General features: G+C 39.0%; 1 protein-coding gene and 1 long non-coding RNA gene across 2 annotated transcripts; both read right to left on the bottom strand.

Moving 5' to 3' along the window:
• Nucleotides 1-81: 81 nt before the first annotated feature.
• LOC116061075 lies at nt 82-5,124 on the bottom strand. Its single transcript, XR_004896333.1, has 5 exons — nt 4,321-5,124; nt 2,585-4,093; nt 1,633-1,746; nt 1,055-1,262; nt 82-423 (listed from the first exon to the last, which is right to left on the bottom strand). It is a non-coding gene; the product is annotated as an uncharacterized LOC116061075 (long non-coding RNA).
• Nucleotides 5,125-19,835: 14,711 nt separating this feature from the next.
• On the bottom strand, nt 19,836-21,738 carry LOC118494304 (putative nuclease HARBI1). The gene is made up of 3 exons (XM_035997864.1): nt 21,580-21,738; nt 20,164-20,866; nt 19,836-20,076 (listed from the first exon to the last, which is right to left on the bottom strand). The coding sequence occupies exons 1-3, from the start codon at nt 21,736-21,738 to the stop codon at nt 20,066-20,068; spliced, it is 873 nt and encodes a 290-aa protein (XP_035853757.1). The 3' UTR covers nt 19,836-20,065.
• Nucleotides 21,739-25,232: the final 3,494 nt, after the last annotated feature.

Below are 25,232 nucleotides of genomic sequence, written 5' to 3'. Positions count from 1 at the left end.
GCAAGACACTTAACCCCTAGTTGCTCCAGAGGTGTGTGACCTCTGATATATATAGCAATTGTAAGTCGCTTTGGATAAAAGCGTCAGCTAAATGACATGTAATGTAATGCTCAATTTTCCTTCGTTTGAGGCTGTATCCCCCTTTCTTCGCTTTAGGGAAGGCCAGTTTAAAGGCAGGATCTCCCAAAGCACTTGTTGACTGTGGCCGGTTGGCATTCAGGTGTACTTCCAATGAACGGTTGACTCTTCCACTGTCTGTTGAACTCACAACGGTGGCACGTCTGATCAACAGCAAGGAAAGTCCCACGTATAGTCTTCCAGACATCACACATGGAGCTGCACACTGGACATAACTCAAACAACTCGAGGAGGCAGTCTTCATATACAATATATTTAGGTACATCATATGGTGGTGAGGCTTGTCTGTGCAAGGGGAAAAAAAGAAGAAGCACAACAGACAAACATAAGAAATATTATTCACATCAGAATCAGCTTTATTTGCCAGGTATGATGACACATACGAGGAATTTTGCTTTGGATTATACATCACTCACATTGTGCTTACTCATACAAAAACAAACAACAAAAACAAACAATATATACACACTATAAACAGATATATAGACAGGTTGAGGCAGTGGTGCAATGAAGAGTGCAAAGTGTGCAGGAGTAAATTATTTTTATGATAAACTATTATTATTTTAATTATGGAGCATAGTGCAAAGGATGCTGGAATAAATAAGTATTATGTTATTATATAAGTATTATATTACAATATGAACAGTATGAACAGCTCTGAAATAGAGAATGATGAATAAATAATAAGTGGAACCAGTAAACAGGTGCTGATTAGAGACAGTGTTGCTGGGTTACTGCACAGGAATTGAACCTGACACTGTGAGTCAGAAGTCAGCTGTTCATCAGAGTGATGGCTTGTGGAAAGAAACTGTTCCTGAGTCGGTTTTGGCGTACAGTGCTCTGTAGCGCCTACCAGAGGGGAGAATTGAGACACATCAAAGATAAATAGCTATTGGAGCTTTCCTTGAGAACTTACGATACAGTCGATGACTCTGTTGTCATTGATACACTTTGAATGAAAGTGGAGTCATTAGGGTCAGTAGCCTCAATGGAGCCCTCCCATTCATCGTCGTCCTCCTCTAGTTCCAGTCACGGTCTCTTATTGGGTGGAAGGGGCTTCAAGGGTGTTGAGGTGAGAAGTGGGGGAGACCACACATTCTCACAGACCACAGTTGTCTGAGAAGCTATTTGGAAAATATGCCTTTGTCAAACTATGTAGACTGTGGCTCATTTGAAATATCAGTAATAACAAACATAAAATACTTTCATGATACATAAATACCTATCATGTAGTGCATAGGACAATATATCTGTATACAGTCTCTAAGATCAATGTTAAATGTCTGCCCACATTATGTACTGTCTCACTGATAAGGTTCCCATATTTATTTTCTCTTTTTTTTCCCCTCTTTCAACTGCAATGGGAATATATGGTCCATAGATATATAATTTGGGAATAACTATTACAATCTTAATCTTATCATCTTATAAACAGAAATGTAAACAAAATACAACTTTGCAGGTAAACTAACATAAAAATTCAATTTCACAAACCTCTGCTTCTGATGCGAGTCTTAAGAGTGTCCTTGGATAGTTGGGTTCCAACAGATCTTTTTGGCAGCCAATACTCCGGGAGGTACTGGCCTGGGAAACAGGTCTAATGGCTCCCTAAGAATACATTCAGATATGTTAGGAAATGGGAAGGAGACAGCGTGAAAATATTGCTAGTCATAAGACATTTCATTTTTAATTTTAGGCATACAACAAAAAGTGTGGTAACTACCAGAGACCAGCAGCAATAAAACACAAGAAAAAAACATATATATGATGAGGTAGCGTCCTCTATCTACTATAACATAAATGACAAATAAAGGCACTCGGATGAGGCAAGTAACACTGAACAGTGGCAGTGCAAACAGTGCAGTATAAGAAGGTATTTAACAAGGTAGATGCAATACAGATATATGTGTATATAATAAATAATGGCTAACTAGCTAGGTTAATCACATGTAGAGCTTATAACATATACTGCAATATATATATACTGTATAAAAAAAAGAGGCTAGAGCCTCCAGGGGACTTCGGTTGCGCTTTTGCCCCTAAAAAACAGACTTGAACCCAGCGAGAGCACCAACACCGATTCGCTTAGTATACGCGCACCGCCATCTTGCTAAAAGATGATGTGATGCACTCACACAATCAATCACAGAGTATCTAGCTATAGTTTCCTCTTGGCCCGAAATTAACAATATTACAAACAAACTTTATTATAAAATAGTATGTGACATCACTATTGTTTGCTTTGTAGCTAACATTACTATACAGTTAACTTAGCTACAGCACTAACGTTAATGTTATAATGTGCACAGTCACCCCCCCCACACACACACACACACAGGGATAAACCATACGTTAGCTAGCGGTGCCACAGCCAGCTAACCAGCCAGCTAACCAACCATTAGGAAAAACGCTAATAATCTACGTTATAAAATAGTTTTTTACTCACCATTTCAATGCTTGGGAGAGGGTCCCGAATAGTTGGAATGGATCCTTTCATCAATAGTAGTTTGGATATGACTCCAGCATCATATAGCCCCTGATTCAGTACGAACTTCAGTGAAAAATGTGCAGTACATAGCCGAAAAGCCTGACTTGGCACAGGTTGAGGCAAGTCTCCAAAAATAAAATCCATCCACTTGTCGGCGACATCTTTTTCTTTTGGAAGGCAGTGCAGTGATGTATTTGATACTCTGGAATGATGCATTTCTCATGCCTGGTTTTCAGGGACGACTTAACTCCAGACATGACTCCCGCTTCGTCTCGGATTCTTCTCAGCGGCAGGAAGCAAACGTTGGGAAAGGGGGCGGGGCTAGGTCGATTTTTGGAACACGACACCCATTGGTTACCCGGTTTCTACGTAGCAAATACATCAAATTCTAACTGGCCCGTTTAGCTGGTCTAGTTGTGTGGGGGGTGGAGAAATGGCGGCAGTGAATGATTTCACATTTTCACAGCTTTTAATTTACACCCCCGAGCCTATATGACACACAGAATCCCATAAAAACCCATTTTCACCATATGGGACCTTTAAGCATTCACTACCATTGGTACTAAGTGGTGGTTAATCATTAACCAATGATTAGTTATGCTTAACTAATCATTCGTTAATAACTAACCACCACTCAGTACAAATGGTAGTGAATGCTTTACTAATCATTTGTTAATGATTAACCACTCAGTATGACAGCTCACTTTATCTCCAGGTACGCACAATGCTTCAGTAATGGTAAATAATGGTTAGGTAATCACTCGTTAACAAGTAGCAGCTAAGTAAGGATCAATCCTTCTTTGGTCTTTAACTACCGCTCAACAGCGCACGGAACCCAGGGTGGCAGGATTAAAGCATGCCCTGCAGCAGCATACAATTGCTTTTAAGCCTTCAACAATGTCAATACTACAGAATATACCTTGTTTGTCAATGTAAATGTTTTGTGAATATCATTATTAAAATATATTATGAGACTCAACCTGTGTCATCTCTATTCTTTTTATTACTATAAATCCCATGAACAGATTTCCTAATGATTCATTAATACAGTAACACACACAGACAGTCTGTTTATCAATAACTAATCATTAGTGCTTGAGTCCGTCATTCAGTAACTAATCATTAACTAACCAGTAGTTCCTCATTCGTTACTTATTCATTTAACAGTAACTACCAGTCTGTTTAACAGTTACTAATCATTAGTGCTTGAATCACAGTTAATCATCTGTTGATAGAAAACAGGGTAGACTGAGTGAAATAGCTGGAGCAAAACCTAAGTCCAATGTGCTGTCATACAAGGTCATGCCAGATTACTATTTTAGGGATGCTTTGCAATTGCATTTGCACTACTAAGTAGTGGTGGTTTAAATATCTTTGGTAATATACACGCCTGCACAAGTTGGATATCGATGACTGTGCTGGTTTCAAGATTCATCACAGTATAGCTTCCAGATTTGGCACAATGGCCTGCAAGACAACGGTTCACAATTTTACTGCAGTAAAACAATGTAGCACACTAAATGTAACAAAGTAAAGCGATATTAAGGCAGTTTAAAAAGAAAACGGTGCAACTATTTCAGCTGTAGCACTACACAGTGGCGCTCCGGTCCCATATTCAACCTACAGGGTGATACAGTGAAAGTGCTACCAGAAATTAGTTTTCAACTCAAAATGATGGTGTTTCTGCTACTGACCTGGAGAATCTGCCCGCATATCTCCTCCAATGATAACCTTGCTCTGCTGGCTTAAAGTTTGAAGCTCAATCCGCAGTCCTCTATCTACAATAACATAAAGGCACATGGATGAGGCAAGTAACACTAAACAGTGGCAGTGCAAACATTGCAGTATAAGAAGGTATTTAACAAGTTAGATGCAATACAGATATGTGTATATAATAAATAGGTAACTAGCTAGGTTAATCACATGTAGAGCTTATAACATATACTGCAATATATACTGTATAACCTCATCTGTCTGTCAAGGAAGACAGAAGGGAGAGAGAAAGGAAATCAAAAGGGTTGGCAAGCAGGGGATACATTTTTTATCATTTGACAGAATCGGTCATTTATATCAATAACGTAATCCTTTATTTATATTGTTTATAAAAGATTATCAGTGTACTTTCTTGCCAGATTCGCTCGCCAAGAAAATACTGTATATCAGACGCTGCAAATGGCGAGCCGCGGTGCGTCCTGTCTCACAGCAGGGTAGAGCAAAAAATAGGCTAGAGCCTCCAGGGGACTTCGGTTGCGCTTTTGCCCCAAAAAACAGACTTGAACCCGGCGAGAGCACCAACACCGATTCGCTGAGTATACGCGCACCGCCATCTTGCTAAAAGATGATGTGATGCACTCACACAATCAATCACAGAGTATCTAGCTATAGTTTCCTCTTGGCCCAAAATTAACAATATTACAAACAAACTAAAATAGTAGGCGACATCACTATTGTTTGCTTTGTAGCTAACATTACTATACAGTTAACTTAGCTACAGCACTAATGTTGATGATATAATGTGCACAGTCACCCCACCACACACACACACACACACACACACACACACACACACACACACACACACCAACATTAGGAAAAACGATATTATCAACTCAGCTAGTAATCTACGTTATAAAATAGTTTTTTACTCACCATTTCAATGCTTGGGACAGGGTCCCGAATAGTTGGAATGGATCCTTTCATCAATAGTAGTTTGGATATGACTCCAGCATCATATAGCCCCTGATTCAGTACGAACTTCAGTGAAAAATGTGCAGTACATAGCCGAAAAGCCTGACTTGGCACAGGTTGAGGCAAGTCTCCAAAAATAAAATCCATCCACTTGTCGGCGACATCTTTTTCTTTTGGAAGGCAGTGCAGTGATGTATTTGATACTCTGCACCCTGGAATGATGCATTTCTCATGCCTGGTTTTCAGGGACGACTTAACTCCAGACATGACTCCCGCTTCTTCTCGGATTCTTCTCAGCGGCAGGAAGCGAACGTTGGGAAAGGGGGCAGTCAATAGTTTGAATATGATATTCAAACTATTGACTGCTTTCTTTAATAACTAACACAATACTTGTACTTTTAATTTCAGTACTTGAGTAGTACATTTTAAAATAAACTACTTGCAAAACTTAAGTACAAAAAATGTTAAATACTTTAGTACTTCCACTTAAGTGTTGTGGGTAAAGAGCACTTCAACTTCTACTCAAGTTACTTTTTTGATAGAGCACTTGTACTTTTACTCAAGTCTGGGTCTCTAGTACTTTATACATGTCTGCCAACTACTCTAAACCCTTTGTATTTTCAAGAGGCACAAGACAGGGTTGCCCACTGTCACCTGCATTTTTTGCTATTGTTATCGAGCCTTTAGCTGCATCAATTAGAGCTCATGATCATATCAATGGTGTGGAAATTGGGATGGAGGAGCACCTCATACAGTATCTTTGTATGCAGACGATATTTCGTTGTACATTCATGACCCAGTGAATTCAATTCCATTTTTGTCATCTTTGTTTGAAAATTTTGGAACGTTATCAGGTTACAAAGTTAACTGGGACAAAACTTAGATAATGCCAATTTCCAATTTTGATTGTACTCTACTTAAGAATCAAATCAATTGGAATTGGTCTAAAAATTTTATTAAATACTTGGGTTTGTTCATCCCTAGAATAATGGAAGATATATTTAGTTTGAATTACCTTCCAGTAATTAATAAAGTATCAGAGGAGTTAAGACAACTTGGCCAACTACCCATTTGACTTATGGGGAGAGTAAACATAGTTAAAATGTCTGTTTTGCCTACATGTTTATGTTTATTTCAAAATCTTCCGATTACTCCACCACAACATTTTTTTTAAATAATACAAAGTCTTATCTCTTCCTTTATTTGGAATAACAAATCCCCACGTGTCCAGGGGCCTGTTGCACAAAAGTAGAATGAAGAAAACCAGGATAACTGAAAAAGCGCAGCATGACTTAGTGTGATCCGCTCATCGTGGCTATGTCAAGCCAGGTGTACATAGTTGGGATAAGTGCACGTTCACGGCTTTCTTAAATAGACCACGGTATCGATCACAGATTTACTGACGCTAAAATGGAGAATACGCATTCTGTATTCTTTACACAGAGTGAGCAGCAGCTTCATATGGAATTATGACAACGTGAAATACATTTGTAAAAAAGAAACAAGGCCGCTGTAATAAAACAGTGATAGAAAGCGAGGCAGACAATCGCGGACCGACTGAAGTGTGCTGGAAAGATTGTGGCTGACCCCTCCCACCCCGGACACAAGCTCTTTGAGCCACTCCCCTCTGGCAGGAGGATGAGGTCCATCAGGACCAAAACCTCACGCCACATAAACAGTTTTTTCCCCTCCGCCACTAGTCTTATCAACAAGGCCCGGAATCCATCCTGACTCTCTCCACACCCCACCTCTGGCTCCTCATGCCACTGTACCTACTCTGCTGTAGCATCCCTTTTCACCACTGCTTAACTTATTTTACTATTTATTTAAATTTATTTTATCGTTATTAATACTTACTGTGTGTATATGTTTATACTTATATTGTTTATATCTTTTTATGCTTCTTATATTTGTATGTGTGACATGCTCCAACAACACCATGACAAATTCCTCGTATGTGCAACGTACTTGGCAATAAAGCCCTTTCTGATTCTGATTCATAAGTAACCTAAAAATATACATTTACTGACCACTGCTCTGAATTGAAACTGCCATACCATTCAAGAAGTTAGGCTAATTATTTGCACAAATGAGCAGTTGTACTCTTTGCCTTAAAAGTGAGCAGAAGACTAATGTTACGCAGGAAATGTACCATGAAGACAAATTACAACCACTAATCTACAATACTGTGAAGCGTACATATCCCTCTCTCTCACTCTGTCTCTCTCTCTCTCTCTCGTTAGGGCTGCTTCTGCCACGTTTTTTCCTCACTTTTTTTAAAATTATTTTTTCTTTTTCTACAGAGGCAGTTTCCTTCTTTATTTATTGTATGCTTTGCTTCCTAGTACACCTATATGGACATAGAAAAGAAAGACTTTGAAGAAATTGGACTCTACCATCTAGAAACTATAAAGATAATTAAGGGATACATTTAATGCACACTTTAAGCATGACTGTAACACAGTGTATTCATCAGTTATTTCCCCCCAGCAAAATATAAGGTCAAAAACCATTGAGGTGTCCTCTCCCTGTTGTTACATGAATGTACAGTAGCCTCAACTATATAGTTACTGGTCCAGTGAACTAAGACTATAATTAGGGTGGATTGTACAATTATAAAAACCTATAATTGTTCAATCCTCCCAAATTATAGTCCCAGTTCACTGCTAAGAATGCCAAATACAGTGCAGTACATTTGCAACTGTATAGGCCTTTTCTAATTATCTCAACAACTGCCGTAATATATTCAAACTTTTAACAATATGAACAGCCATTTTCATACAGCAATATAACAGTAACAATGACACATGAATAATTATAAAAAATAATGGTCACAATTTTATATAACAGTGCTTTACTGAACAGCAATATGCACCTTTTGTATTTTAATGCAGGCTGATAATAATAATAATAATAATAATAATAATAATAATAATAATAATAATAATAATGTAAAAGCTACTGCTGAGTGAGCAGAAAAGGCTCCAGGATTAATAAATCCTGGCTGTTAGCCTGGTCAGGAGCAGGCTAACAGCCTAAAATCACTAGAAATCCTGTTATACTGAATAGCCTCCATATTTGGAAATGGTCTCATAAAGTGTAGGATACAAAAATACTCTCGCCCCTTTTTTGCCAATTTGGAGAAATCCAGGTATTTCTTGTTGTGGGGATGATACTTTTAAACTTTGGTATGATAAAGGTAGAAGAGAAATTTCACATTTGTTTGAAAGGGGGACTTTTCTTTAATTTTTTTCTTTCATTTATTTATTTATTGAGCAGAAATATGGAGTTTGTTCTTCCCATTTGTTTAGATATTTTCAAATAAGGCATGCAGTCAACTCAGAGCACGGCTCTTTGCAAGAACCCAAACCATCAAAAAATGATTTTATAATGAACAATACGGAGAAGAACAAGAATAAACGTATCTCAAGGATTTATAGTGCTCTTATTGCAAGCTCAATGGTAAATACAGACTATTTAAGACAAAAGTGGGAACAAGATCTTCATATGGAAATACAGCAAAAAGATTGGTATGTACTTTCTGACTTTTATTTGCCGGAAAGTACATACATGCTCTTATAATTTAAGGCATACAGTAAATAAGCACTATTTAAGATAATGCACAGGGTTTATTATACCCCAGAGAAATTAAACAGAATGAACAGTGAGATATCATTCCTCTAACTTTTTTTCATATGCTTTGGTCATGTGAACAACATCCGTTATTTTGGAAATTTGTTACCAATCTGATATCTCTGTGTTTAAATGTCTTTAATCTGTTCCCCTTTCACCTCGTTTATGTCTTTTGGGCCATAATATGTCTGACATGGGGAGTAAATATGAAAGTATGTACATAGATTTTGCTTTGATTGCAGCTAGGAAATGCGTAGCTTTAAAATGGAAGGCTCCCAAACCTCCAGCAATAGTCCACTGGTGGAATGAACTCTCAAGCTACTTTGTTATGGACAGGATTTATTATAACAGTAAAGACAGAACCTCCGACTTTTTGAAGATATGGCAAACTCATAGAGAATTTGATTTTATAAATTTTTATATTAATGTTAGGGACTATGACAAAAGTGTTATCTGAGTGTATTAATTATGTTGTTTGATTTGTTTGTTTTATAGTTTTGTGTCTATTTATTTTGTTTTGTTTTTTATGTTTCTGGCATGTCTTGTCTGTTTTGTCCTAGTGTGAAGGATCTGAAATATGAATAACGAGATTTATGTATGAAATATCCTTACACTGTTTTAGCAAAATGAAAAAAAAAATAATAAAAAAAAAATAAAAATAAAAAACTATGTTTTCTGCTCTCCTTATCTCACTCCCTGGTTTCTGCAGTACCAAAGTAACTGACCTTAAAAACATGCATTTTTTGAGGTATTTAGAACTAATCCCTATTTATGGTCAGGTTGCATAGGGCAACCCTCATCCAGGGCTGTTGTAATACGGCTCCACTGACATAATTATGGAAGTTCTGCATCTATAATGACAATTTAATGTTCATATTCATCACAGGATAATTTAACAACAGTTTATCATTCATCCCTAATATAGTCAACAACTACATGATAGAATTACAAAGCATTTGCTCATTATTTTTATAGTGCCTAGGAATGTTAAAGAGGTGAGGTTAAAGTAGTGTTACCACTTGTTAATGAAATGATTTCAGAGTTCCTTTAAATAGGAGCAGATGATTATATGTCATTATAAGAGCTAACAGTTTTTCTATCAGATGTTTTCTGTACATAAATTAAAATGTAATCTCTATATTCTGTACGACTGATAGGCCTACTATCACTCTCAGAGACAGCGAGGCTGTGATTGGCTGAGAGTTTTTATTGATGTAAAGGGGCGGGGCCTGCTTTTATTTTTCTTTACTGGAAGAAAAAAAGTTAAAAGAAAAGCTATTTTTTATGAACTTTTTGTTGGTGTAAATGTTCAACGGATGAACACACCCACACACACACACACACCCACACCCACACACACACACAGCTTTAGTTTCTTTACAAATAGATATGCACGCAAAAAATATAGTCTATAAAATCTGATGTTAAGATATAAATTAAACTCCCCGTTTATACAAGTACAGCTGAAACCATTAGTCCATTTATTCATATTTTTTAATTGTTTGTATTACCTTGATTTATAAGTATTGACATATTATTTAATATTTATTTCAATTTTATTTTTTATATTTTTATTAGATTGGGTTATTTATTTTTAAAATATTTTCAATATATTAGTCGAGGAGCAATATTTTCGGGTTCCAGGTTGACAAATATTTTCAGATGATTCAGAATCTACCTAAACGATGACACAGCCTGCAGAGCTGTGTGTCAGATATATTTAGAAATATTTTTAATAAGAATGTAGACAGCACTTACCTGGGATCAGTCGATCTCTCCGAGCATCATAGAGCATTCCCAGGGTGAAAGGTCGACCCAGGGCAGCAACGGTTATGTTATCTGAGGCCATTTCTCCAACCTGTTGAGAAAGTGAATACAGCCTTCAGTACTTAGTGTACACTCTAAAGTAGTACGAGTGTTGAGAGTTTCTAACACTGTGAGTCAACTCTCCTCCCTTACACCAACAGGAAGACAACAAAGATGAGAGACAGACAGACTGACGGTCTATGGTGATTAGAAATACAGTATTTCCCTGTAGATTCTAGTCTGACACTGACAGTCTTACACAATTCAGTAAAAGTCTAAATATATATCTGTTTTTCACCCTCTGTCTCTGTGCGCCCAGTTTGTCCTCACCTGGAGAAGTTGTGTAGATCAGATGAGTTGTGAGAGAGTCTTCTTGACTTCCAACAGGAGCTTCCAGTGTGATGATCTGAGCTGTGAGGTTACTTATATCCTGTCAGATACTCTCTTCTACTGACTCCTCCCATGAAACGCCTCAACATGCTGACATCAACCATGTCTTTATCTAACAGGCCTGTAGGCAGACTTTAATTTTGTTATAATTTAGCAATAGGGTTTGATTTATCATTGGCAAGACATCACTGAAGTGCCAATAATATGACGTTAAATTGAACCCTCCAGTGTAATATTGCGATTATGTATCGGTTACCAACAAAATAAAAGATAAAACTGCATTCATTCATATTTTCAATATGTAAATATTTTATTTTCCAGAAATGTCTTTGCTATTACAATTTTGCATGCATATTAATGTACAGTTTCATACTTATTTTAATTGATTAAACAACAAACTTTAAAAACTGTAGAGATTAAACTTTGTAGAGATTGTGGGATTTCCCAAACTGAATAATTAAACAAATTTAAACACAAAACTGCTTTGCCAGCTCTATCTTGTTATAACTTAGACATCTGCTGAAAAAAATGATATTTCCATGGATAGATTGAAATACTAATACGTCCGAACTTCAAGCAACAGAGACAATTTCCTGTACGTGTATAACGTCAGTCAGCAGGTAACTTAAGGTAACGTTAGCTTTGTAGAGATTGTTTTGTAGAGGATTTCCCAAACTGAATAACTACCACGTGTAAACTCAACTGCTTTGATTGATAGCTTGTTGTTAGTAAGTTATCTGCTGAAACGTTATTTGTTTTTCCATCGACAAATTTAGCTTCTGTACGTTCCGCTAAATTCACACGTGGCAGCTATTGTTAACATAACACCGTGCCACTGGCACAGCTGATCCACCATATCCAGGAAAAGTTAACTTCAGATCATTATAATAAATAAGTCGTTTAATCTGATGAATCAATTTATATACAATTTGTTGGAGAGTTTGTGTGTATACATATGTATATGTACACTACATACCAAGCTTCTAGGCAGGACAGGTTAAACAAAGGGCATCGTTAAGGTTGCCAAAAACTGATTTATCTCACAGCATTTTTTTCTGGCAGTATATGCTTTAGGTAGGGCCGATATCCCAGAACTTCCCTCGCCCTCTAGTGGGATTTTTTTATTCCCTCATTTCACCAAGCCTACATTTTTTCATTCTGTTTGCATTTGGTATGTACTCATAGTCATTTCCATTGTTATGTTCAAAAAGTGAATGTCAATACACGCATACGCATGCACGCACACACAGAGCATTTCCAAAAACCCTCGCTCTGACATACACTCCCACAGACACTCACATGCACGTATGTTCACACACAAACATAAATTGTTACAAACAAATTCAGCAGAATGCAGGAAATGAAGTTTATGACGCCACAAATTGTATGGGTGAGGACACTCAGAGCCCCACCCAGTTATGATGTGCCCCCCCCCCAATGTTGAAACAAAACCTACGCCCTTGCCTGTTGTGTAGAGGGTGAGCGGGGTCATTGAGGATGTGTCCAGCCTTTCTCAGAATGAGGACCTTACACAACAGAGCAGCTGATATCTGATCACACCCAAATGACCCTCCTCACCATACTGATCATGTGCTGCAACCTCTTCTGATCTAAGCATGCTTCAGAACAGCCTTGCCTAGGACAGCCTTGTAAAAACAGTTGCAGAATGTAAAGATCCACATTAAAGCTATAGCAGGGCTTAACATAAAAAATAAAAAAATCCCCACTGGCCCCTGGGGCCAGTAGATCAGAGTTTTACTGGCCCCTTCTACATTTTTACTGGCCCTGAAAGAAATATCATAGGTGTGATTGGCAAAGGACAAAAAAGCAGGAAAATATACGACGCACCTACCATGTGGCATGTGGCTTCAGAAAATGGTTATAACCCAGATAGCCACTGCCACTGTATGTTGTGCCATTAGCAGTAAAGCTAGACCAGAGGTCATCAACTACATTTTTCAAAGGGCCAGAATTTTTTTAAGCAGTGTGTGTGTACAAATACACACACACACACACACACACACACACACACACACACACACACACACACACACACACACACACACAATTCACCTGCAATATTGTGGAACTCCTTTTTAATGGCTCTTACTGGTTTGTGTCCAGGGAACTACAAAAACGTTAAAAAACGTTTCAGAGCAAGACACGTTCTTCTGACGGCACTTTGCGGCTTTAGTAATATGCTCCGCATACGCATACACCACACACACACACACACACACACACACACGTGCGTGCGTTTAGAGACTCATACATTGACTACATAATTCGCATGGAGGTTATTGCAGTGTGTGCATTTTTCTATCGGGTTGCATTTATTTCTTATTTCTTCCAGTAATAAGAAGCAAAAAAGGGTTACAAAATATTCCATAAATTGCAGATAATGTGAAAATGTAATGAGCTACCAACACTGTTTGACACAAAATATATGAATGTGTTTATCAGTAATAGCCACTGTTTTAGCACTTTAAGCTTTAACAGTTTAACAGTCAGTTTGAATAAAGAAAATTCTGCCTGCGTTAATACTCAGAGCTCGTTAAAAAACACTCAGAAACCACACTGGACTCTCAGCACACACACATTAATAAAATGCTCACAGTGATGAAAAACACACGCTCTCAACTCAATGTTTGATATTGTAATAATGTTCAGTGTAGCTACAGTTAGTGGTCCAACCGGACCTAAAAAAGTAACTAGTTCAATATTAATTTAGTAAAAGTTACAAGGTACTACTTGGTTGTTGTTTTTTGTTTCAAGTGAATTTACAAGAAAATTAGACAATGCATTATGTGAAAAGAAATTGTAAAATAACTTGCTAAATCTACTACTATTATGCAGTTCAAGATGCTTGATGAGGGCGGGTGAATACTTAGTCAGTCCATCCATCCTCAGATACTAAATCTCTGCATGCTGTTTTGTTTTGGCAACACACACACACACACACACACACACACACACACACACACACACACACACACACACACACACACACACACACACAGGAATCTATTCCTATCTGTCTGCAAGTTCTAAGACAGACAAAACACACATACAGTACACGACTTCATGGTTGGACAGGATGAGTTTCCATCTAAAGTCCCAACAGTGACACCTCCAGGCTGTAAATGTTCATTACACCTCATTATAAAGTGATAGAACAAACATGCTGATGTTTAACAGAACAATCTCAAATCAAGCTCCTCTTACTAGATTTTTACAGAGTTTTCAGTCTTCGTCCGGGTATTAAGTTTTTACCTACTAAAGTTTTTGTTTATTTAATTTTGCTTTGTCTGCATGTAGGCCCAGGAATTGCTATAAGTGCCAAAAAGAAAGAAACATCATCAGTCTCCATGAAGTCATAATTTACAATAATTCATACGATTAACTTTCCTGATCCAGACTATATGAAGTCAGGCCACAGTGGATGACTAAACTGTGAAGTAAAATATGTTTATATATTTCCATGAAGCCGTTAATTATAAAAAAAAGTGGGCATATGAATATGGAATTATGCACTGCTGCTGGAGTCTTTCTACAGTCTCAAAACCCCACAGCCCTTTATTAATTAAATGTATTTACTTACACACTCACTTTCTTATGGATTTGACTTGTTTGTTTATCTGAAATGTGAAGCTCTTCAGCCTCGTGCCAGGAACGCTGTCCATGGTGCTGACTCTGGTATCTGTCTTCACTCAGAGCAGCTTTCTCTGGGTGAGAATAGAGACACTGTCCATGGTGCTGACTCTGGTATCTGTCTTCACTCAGAGCAGCTTTCTCTGGGTGAGAATAGAGACACTGTCCATGGTGCTGACTCTGGTATCTGTCTTCACTCAGAGCAGCTTTCTCTGGGTGAGAATAGAGACACTGTCCAGGCTGCTGAAAGTACCTTAAGAGTTATCTGAAGAACCAAAACAACAACTTTAGGGTAGAGTATTTTCATTGTCGATTAATCTGTTTATATTTTTTAATATATTAAGTGTTTAGAAAATAATCATTCGTAAATTAACTTTAAAATTACTTATCTCACGAAAGAAAAAGCTTACAAACAGACCGTTTGGGATTTTTGCTTTAAAATGACAGATCGATTATCTAAATAGTTGATCAACTTAACGATCAACTAATTGTTTCAGCTTCAAAAGGACTCTAAGGTGTGTAAAGAGGTATATTCAGTTGTACAAATTATTTCAAATTCACTGACCAGACTGGCATTTCTCTTTATTAACCTACCAAACTCACACACTGTTGAAGCATTTTCAGTGTAATCCAACTCACCTGGCATTTAGAGAGCAGTTTTAAGCTTGACCAGCCAAATGTGCATCATCTCTCTGGACTGAAGAAACTGGTCAATCCTTAAAATCTAAGATTTAAAATGGACTGAGGTAGAGCAGCAGGAGAGACTGTAGGAATTCCTCAGTCTATGAATAATGTAGGCCTTGGAGAACGCTTTGACAGGATGTCAAAACATGTCATTTTGAGTCCCCCAAAAGAAGTCTGGCTTCGACTGCAGAAGAAACACTGGCTCCGTTTCCTTCATCGTCACCCTGACAGACGTGGAACCAGCCAAGGCAGAAGCACAGCTGTCAATCAGAACTTCTGTACACAGTAAAGTCAGTCGACACAACCGAGGCTGAGAGGAACCAGACGCTGCAGTCTGAAACTGATAAATAATCTCAAACATGACCTCAAGGGCTTCACAATACAACACTTACTGTAGTTATCTACAGCAAACAGAGATTAAGAGTAAGAATGAAAGTTTGAATATATGGAATGAAAGTTGCCAGTCCACTGCACACTTTAAAAAGGAAATAACATAACAAATCAAGTCTTTATTGAAACTATGCTGAGGAAGTCAAGTCATTTAAGTCAATACAAATCATGTAAAATCAAAGATCTCCTTCCTCTCTCATCAGCTGGAGTGCAGGATTCTTTCCATGCCAAAACACACCAATTAAAGAACTAACCAATTTGTTATGACCCGGCTCTTAAGCCACAACAAATCGGAGACACACCATGATAAAGTCTTATAAATGTACTGGGAATTACTGGAATTGTGGGGTATTTGTAAATTATAGAGTGTGGTCTAGACCTACTCTATCTGTAAAGTGTCTTGAGATAACTCTTGTTATGAACTGATACTATAAATAAAATTGAATTATATTAAACAAATACACTTTATTGACCAAATCAATGCAAATTAGACCAAAGTAAAGGTGGGTTGTGGTTGTCAGTACAGTCAGTGGTGTAAGTGTTGACCAGTGTGTATAAAGTGCAGACAAAGTGTACAGATAAACTAAAGCAACATAACCAAACCAACAGAAAAGTTAAAACAGAACAAATCAAGTCTTTACTGAAACTGCTGATGAAGTCACAAAGAAAATATTTAAGTCAATAAAAATCATGTTATATTAAAAATGTCCTTCCTCTCTCATCAGCTGGAGGGCAACATTATTTCCATGACAAAACGCCCCAATTTGTTATGACCTGGCTCTTTAGCCAAAACAAATGAGACATTATGATAAAGTTTTACAAAAAAATACACTTTATTAACCAAATCAATCCAAATTAGACCAAAGTAAAAGAGATTTTAGGTAGAGATATTAAGGTGTGGTTTCTGATTGTCAGTAGAGTCAGTGGTGTAAGTGTGCATGAGTGTGTATGAAGTGCAGACAAAGCGTACAGATAAACTAAAGAAAGGTAACCAAACCTGCAGAGATGAAGGGAGATCTGGATCAGAATCAGCCAGCAGACAGAGAGACATCTGTGTAACGTTCAGCCCCCACAAAACATAGCAACGTGTTTTTTTTAAAACTGAAACGGGGGTGCGTTGAACACCCGGTTGTGGGCGCCAGCACTCTGCCTTTTTATTACCACGAGTTAACAGACATGTCTCTGCTGATTGGGTATCACCTGAGACACAGCCAATAAATGAGAGACACGCCCACCCAACGAGAGAAAATATTTCTCAGAGCAGGTTGCACACCGCTCTGAGGAAACATTGTCATTCAACCAGCAAACCGTAGCAAAACGGTGCACACCGATTTGAGATTGAACGTGCCCCAGAGCTGCACTGCAGCCAGGCTTAAATCCCACTCAGGTGTTCCAGGTTCCACTACCGATTCACCTGCAGTCAGCACAGAGACAGGTGAATCACACAGCAAACGAGACACAGCAGGGTCCTCACACTCAACCAGCAGATCTGGGACTGAGGCCCTGTTTACACGTACATGGTTATTTTGAAAAACAAAGACATTTCCCTTTGTTTGTGCCCTTCGTTTACACGCAAACGGAGAATTTGCCTCTGAAAACGAGTCTTTCTAAAAACTCCGGCCAGAGTGGAGATTTTTGAACATTTGAAGTAAACTGAGACAAACAGAGGTTTAGGGAGACAAGTGCCGTTTCTCAATCTGTGTTCTTCTATTGACTTGTGGTCTTGTGTCCCTGTGAAACGTCATCTCGTGTTGCCAAAGTACTGTCCCAATACACAAGTTCGCATTTCGCCAAGAACAGTTAAAATTCCCGGATGTGAGCTTGACACGCCCATTTTACCGAGGATACATCAGTTGGTAACTTCTATGAACTTGGCAGGGCCAGTATCCCAGCATTTAATTTGGGGATAAAGCCCGGATGGCTTCCGGTACAGAGATACAACAGAAGCGGTAAGTTTTTCACAAGTTTCGTCTATTATTTAATCAGTAAATTTACTTTTGAGACGTTTTAAGGTGACAAATCAACTGTGTAGATTTCAAATATAGGCAGTTTAACGAAAATTGATGGTGAATTGAAAATTTGCTCCTACCGCTTTCGGAGTTGGAAAGCTCCACAATCCCCGGTGGGCGTAGCAAGCTCGCCAGCCGGGACTGACTCTCGCGAGCCGGTCAGTCAGTCAGCTCACAGACCCCTCTTGCTCCACAGACATACCAGCAGCAGCAACAACAATGGCAGAGGAAAGCCAGGTCCTCACCTGTAAGATATTTAACATTTTTTACCACTGTTATTCTGTCATTACATTCAGAGTTTTATTCAGTGTATTGTTTTATTTTTTTTAAACAAGGGACATCTGAGGAAACCAGGGCGTTAATAGAATGGCGCAGCGCCAATGACCGGCTGTTTACTGGTAGGAGGAATTCCTCAAAGTGGATGGGAGTGAGTCAGCTTTTTAACAATAATGATAATAATATCATTTATTTACGCCATTTATGGCACTCAACGTCACCTCCCTTACAAAAAAGAATGTAAGATTGTCTGTAAAAAATTTCTGCAGGAAGTTCTGCAGGACTTTTTTGTAAGGGCTTACATCAGATAAAATCAGTACTAAAGCATACAATAACCATGAAAGCACCAAGAAGTTGTGATGTAGCTGTGGTATGACAATGGATGTAAGTCCTGCAGCTATTTGTTAAGTGACAGGTATCAATGTAAGTTATTATTATTTTTAGATACTCAGTAAATTCTACCATGCTCAAATGTTATTTTTGTCGTTAGTACTAGTAATATTACTAATGTCGTTGAAGTTGTCCTGTTTTTTTGTTTTTGCTTTGTCCAGTGTCTTCATAAACAAGTCTGGCATGGATATCACAGTCAAACAGGCCATGAAGAAATCGAATAATTTAAAAGAGAAATATAAGGTAACCTAACATTGTTGTCTCTCTCTTTCAGTGGTGAAGTTGTAGGACATGCTTGTAATTTAACATAGGATTAGCAAGTTAATGTGCAGCTATTTTGACTAGCGGAGAAAACTTGTAATGATAATTCAATAATGTTAATTCATTAATATGTACATTTTTAGGAACTTAGGGATCCTCCTACAGGAAAAGGGGTGGAGGCGGGTGGGGTGACTGCTGCCACCTGGCAGTGGTACAGTCAGATGGATGCTGCACTCCAGGGGCAGCACTCAATAAGTCCGCCTCTGGCAGTTGCTGCAAATCTGACAGCCACTACAGGTGGGGTTGTCACCTCTCCGTCCTCCTCATCTCACAATGAACAGGCCAACCCGCCACCAAAGAAGAGAGCCAGGGTCACTGAGGCGCTCCTGGACTTTATGAAGGAGCAGGCAGAGAGGGAAGAGGAGAGAGAGCAGCAGGCAGTGGCGAGGGAAGAGGCGAGGGAGAGAGCAGCATCTGACAGGGCTGAGAGATACCTGTCTCTCTTTGAGAGGCTTGTTAATAAATTGTAACAAGTTAAAATTAAATGTATTATTTTAGTTCATACCTGTCTTTGGTAGTACAACTATTTCCTTTTGTTACATTAATTACATAATACAGACAAATTGACATTCACTCTGTGTGGTGAATAGTGGTAACATGCTGTGACATGTTATTTCACTGAAGGGGAGACATTACAGCGTATAATGGCATGCTTCTTTCTAAGTAAAGTAGTTGATTTAATAAGGGTTTCTTGCATTGTCATTGCCATTGTATTAAGTGTGTATTGAAAAAACAAAACTGCTTATAACCAAAATCATTTGCCCTTATTACAAAACAATTTCACTTATAAAATGAAGAATGTAACAGATTGCAACAACAAAACTTTAATTTCACTGGACATAATCATTTATTGCTCATAGTCATGCTCTCTTAGAAATGCAGGCAGCTGTCCAGGGGCAGACACCTGTGCAGCAAGTCTTGCACGAAGATGAATGCCAGAGAGTTCCTGGTCACCTTGATCAGGAATGTTCCCCTGATGTTCTTCATCCTCCTCCTCTTCTTCCTTCTCCTCCTCCTCCAGAATATCGCCTGTCGACAGACAAAGGTTGTGGAGGATGCAGCATGCCGAGATGACTTTGGGGGCAAATAGAGGCCGGATCTCCAAAGCACTCAGGAAAATTGCTCGCCAGTGGGTTTTAACCATGCCAAAGCAGCGCTCAATGATGCTCCTGGCCTTGGCATGGTGCTTGTTAAAGCGTGCTTAAACTTGGCCTGATTAATAAAAAAGAGGTTACATTTTCTTTATGTTCTGTTTCTATTGCAAGTGAACAAATGTAATATTTTATTGTGTATTCTCACCCGCTACAGGCTGGCGGTATGGCGTAATGATGGTGACCGGACGCTGCAGGCATGGGTATCCCCCGTCTCCAAGGAGAAAGAAGCCAGCTGGTGGATACAGCGACTCCTTGTACATCGGAGACCTCCGGAGGACCAGGGCGTCATGGACTGACCCCGTGTTGCCAACGTATGTATCCAGGAATTTCCCTCTGCTGTCACACACCCCCTGATGGATAACTGAAGGGAAGAGCTTGCGATTTATGTAGCACCTCTTTTGTGGTTCAGCAGGTGGGAGAATTCGGATGTGGCATCCATCTATTGCACCAGCCACATAGCGGAAGGCCTCATGACCAGCCATGCGAGCAAAGCCAGCCCCCACCTCCTCCATCTCATCTGGCTTGGGGAAATGAATTATGTTGTGCAGGATGGCCATCATCTCTTCCACTACACTGTGAACTATTCGTCCAACAGTGGCTCTCGGAATACCAAAGATGTCTGCTGTGACTCTATACAAGGTGCCACATGCGAGCCAGTACAGACCAACGGCTATCTCGATCTCATGGCTCCATCCGTGTGGCTTTTGCCGTGGCAACATCCGGACCAGCACATTGATAGTGTCCCTGGAGAGCCTAAAGGCTGGCTTTAGGTCAGCCTCTGAGAAAAATCTGAACAGGATAGGCACGCAGTCATTCACTTGTGCATATCTCTTAGAAGGACTTTGATCCTGTTTAAAAAAGAAAAATACATATTTAATATCAACTGTTATCATTGTAATAGTATTTATTGATTATTAATCTTGCAATGTCTTTTTTTGTTTATTCATACATTCATGTACGTTTCATGTATTTAATATTATGTAATGTTACATGTAATATTTACTATAATTTTTTTTAGGCTCTCAATAAACATCTACTACATTATGAAATTATGAAAATGTCTGTTCTGTCTGCATTCCATTAATTGTATTGTGGTAATTTATATTTTATTGACAAAATGTAGGTCTTCGACCTGTTTATACTTTACAATGTACCATGCTAATCATCTACCGTCCCTCTGAGGACTTATTGCCATCCTTTGAATTTGAGATTTTTAACATTTGTTATGTTTTCCTATAATCCATTTTAGAATATGGGCTATACAGATACATTAACGTTAGCCTACTTGATTTATGGTGCAAAGATTATCAAACTTGTTTTATCTGTAAATGAAAGCTGAACCTCTTGGTATAGGTAAACGTGTGCAGAGTTCGTTATGTAATGTACTAAATGAAATAATCAAACTACCCGTTATTATGCCCATGCCTATTATATGGTTTTTACCTTAACATTTTGTACTGTGTCCTATTTTGTCTATTATTGTTGTAAAGGTAAACGCTGCTTTAGGTAGGCTAAATTTATGTGTATATCATATATATACACAAATGTATATGATACTTACATTGCCAGAGACAAAAGCTGAAATAGCCAAACGCCGTTCCAGCCTCCTCCTCCTCATCCTGGCTCTCCTCACTCGCAGGTTCCTCCTCAGCTCAGCAGCCTCCTCTTCAGCTTCTCGGTAAAGTATACCGACGGTAGTGGCTATCTTTACCCAGTCCATTTTATAATGTTAATAATTATTTCACCGTTCTTTTCTGCTTTAAATTTAAAGTGAATGACAAACAATGACTTTTTTTTCCCGCCGTTGTCTCGTTATTTATACACTTATTGGCTCGTGAAACTTAAAAGCACTTTAAATCAAAACAAAACAAAACAACAAAGGCAGTATGAAAGGGGACCGTCAGCTTTATTATAAATACACACATTTTGCAACATCAAAGCAAACTATAAAGTGGCAAGCGCCCTCTGTGCTGGGGGTGTTGCGCAACAACAGGGAGAACGCATCGTCTCAAAACTGTCATCAACGTTAGTGTGCTTCTGAACTTGCGAGTTCATTCTTCCAGGTACAACTAGCAAGAACATTCTCCCCAAGAACACAAGTCCGTTCTTTGCATTCTTGGTATTGAGAAACGGCCAAGGAAGTGAGGAAGAGAAGATTGAGGAAGTGATTCGTTGCTGTTGTTGTTTTCGGGATTCTGATTGGCTAACGTGGGCTTGAGCTTCTCGTTATACTGCCACCTACAGGTTTGGCGTGCTCTTGACGGCATTGACGGCATATATACACAGGTACGTGTAAACTAACACTTTTCTGAAAACTGACAGCTGTGCACGATGTTATTTTTGAAAACGTAGAGGTTGAAATGTCCGTATATGAAAATAGCTGGCCATGTATAAACGTAGCATGAAATGTTTGACTTCCTTGAGACATATGCAGGACAGAGATGTGTAGTATACAGTGCAACATGCATTAATAGGCCACATAAATTGCATAATCTGACACGTTATGCAAAAACAGCTCAATAGAGCATCACCAAGCAGACAATACATATCAGCAAACACCGTAACAGCAGCAGCCTGAAAAACACAAACACATATATACACAAAGAACAAGAGCCTGCACAGTTTTTGCACAGTGAGAAGTGCAGACATGCAACTCTTCTGTTGATGACTTTCAACCCATCAGTGTTGTTGTACTCACCTGTCTCTACAGCGTCCTGCAAGCCTTGCATTCAATGTCGCCCTCCATGGTCTGATATGACCCGTCCACTCAGCCTCTACCATTCCATTGGGCTCCAATTTTTAAGCCAAGAATAAGCACTCATGACAGTGGTTGGTTGTCAAAAACAGCAGAAAAGACTAAAAGGTAGAAGGCCTTTCTGGTAGATCCACCATTAATCTTCATTCACCCGTCGGCCATGGATTTACATCCTGCATGTGTTTGTTTCCTCTCACTAAAGATTGTTCCTTCATTTTAATTCACTGTTGTACATTTTAACTGTTAAAGAGCGACAAAACTCTGGGCCTGCACCCCCCACTGACACAGTTATCAGTTCCACCTGTGCATTTCCTCTTCATCTCTGTGTGAAGTTATGGCAGTTTAAACACTACTAGGCATATGACTGCCCTCCTCAGGAAGTCTCTTTAAAGGCTCTGAACACCCACACAGGTGTTTTCAGTTAACCTGGCTGATTGGACCTCTTCTCAGGACTGTGTCTTTAGACTGATTCATTGACCTCTCATCAAAGCTTCGCCCCCCCCCCTTTAACCTGAGCAGAGGTCTAATCAGCCAGCAGAACTGAAATCACCTGTTTGGGTGTTCAGAGGCTTTATCAAATGTTCATATATAACCCTATTAGGGTTGTGCCGATGGCCAACGTCACGATGTAGAGCCACCATCGTGATGCCACGCCCCCCACCCTGTCAAGCACACACTAATCCTAGTCGCAGGTGCGTCGGGCTTTGCACAGGGTGCAAGTCAAGATAGGGCCCCTTAAGTGGAAGATACCTTTTTTTCCTCTTACGTGCACCTATTTGTGAAAAAGACCATCGCTTTGAGCAGACTGGATTGGCTGTTAGTGATACAGTCTCTCGCTCCTCCTGTCAGTAGCCATGGGCTATTAACGCAACTAAGCATGCGGTAGTTGAGAAAGAAAAGGCGTTAACGCTGAACACTATCACACTTTCCTTTCTCCCCTCATTGGACTAAGTTTATGGACACTGCTGTGCATCAATAAGTAAGTATGATGTCCTGTAGGTACGGGACGATGTTACAACGATGTTATGAGTTAGCAACAGTAGGCTAATTCACAAGGGTGCTATTTTATGTGTGAGCTAATATTACGCATCTGTTTATGGAATTTATTCAGTGCAAATATAACGGAGAATGTAGTTTAATCTCAGTAATGATGGTATATTAGGTTATTACTGTTGCTCTGTTGAAGGAAAACGTTCCACTGTACTGTCGTTACGCAGATCACGGATATCTGATTGAGTCTAGACTTTAAGGCGCCGTGAAAGTAGGTCAAATTGTAATTACTGCCCCTACCAGCAGGTGGCAGCATAGCCATGTAATACTGTCCATTTACAGAGGCAGAGGGCATTGAAATGTATGTCTGATTGAACTGTTAGCCCATAGTAGTAGAACAAAATATTTATGTAAAGAGATATATATAGTGAAATAAAAAGTGCCCCCCTTATATTAGATTTGTTACATTGTAGTAAAACATGCTCAACCCATTCTGAACTCCTACACTTCCAAAGCCTATAATGTATAAGGACTGATTCATCGACTGATCATCTTTTTAAACCTGTGCTAGCAAATAATAAAAGTGTCTCCCTTTGGTCTCATTTTCCCAATACTCTGTTTGATTTTTCTTCCGACTGATGTGTTATATCTGTCTCTATCTTTCTAATGCTTGATTTTGCTATACAATGAACTATTTTATTTTCCTCCACTCCAGCATGACCAGGAATATAACATGTCAAAATGTCTGCCTATTAACCACAGTCTGTACACGCCCCCACACCAATCAGGTTACATAACTGGTAGTCCATCTACCAATCAAGATCAACATGCCCTGGATTTATTTCAGTTACCCGGCTTCACCTAACCTAACAACTGCGGTCCCGCATAATCTGTGTCACGACGGTGGTTAACAACTAGTTCAATCAACCCAGGGTTTCCCAATCCAGCGGCGTGCGCGTTCACATAAAAGAGGCTGTTTGCACAGCACGACCAATCACAAACATCTACCAGAGCCGCATATTTCACATAAGAAGAGCAAACATAATTCTACATAAATATGAAGAACACAGACACAGTTTTACAGGCAAATTACAATACAGTCACTGCTTCCTTACACAGGAAGGAAAGCTGGCAAAAAAAGCAGACACTGTTATGTGTAAATCACAACACTTATCAATATCACTTCCCCATCAGTCAGGCACAAGATTTTACCATAATTACACTTGTGCTTTCCATAAACTGCCGTTGCTTTAGCCTATTATTTCAGTTGCAACCCTGTCAGTGGTAAGCAATCATGAGAGCAAAGAAAAAATATAAAAACATAATTCACACCGATGTGTGGCATTGGCAACACACGGCTCAAGAAGCCAACAAATAGCCTATATGTAATTCACTCCGCTGAAAATCTACTGTATATCTTTCATAAAAGTACCCATCAGGAAATGTTAACGGGGTTGTTGTTCTCTAAA

The sequence above is a fragment of the Sander lucioperca genome, chromosome 22 (assembly GCF_008315115.2).
Source record: "Sander lucioperca isolate FBNREF2018 chromosome 22, SLUC_FBN_1.2, whole genome shotgun sequence".
Taxonomy (NCBI): domain Eukaryota; kingdom Metazoa; phylum Chordata; class Actinopteri; order Perciformes; family Percidae; genus Sander; species Sander lucioperca.
The sequence above is the reverse complement of the archived record's forward strand: the minus strand, read 5'-3'. Positions and strand labels throughout refer to the sequence as shown.

Coding starts and splice junctions, on each gene's coding strand:
- LOC118494304 (XM_035997864.1), bottom strand. CDS start 21,738: ATGGACTGGGTAAAGATAGCCACTACCGTCGGTATACTTTACCGAGAA. Junction 20,867..21,579: donor CAGCTTTTGTCTCTGGCAAT/GTAAGTATCATA, acceptor TTTTTTAAACAG/GATCAAAGTCCTTCTAAGAG.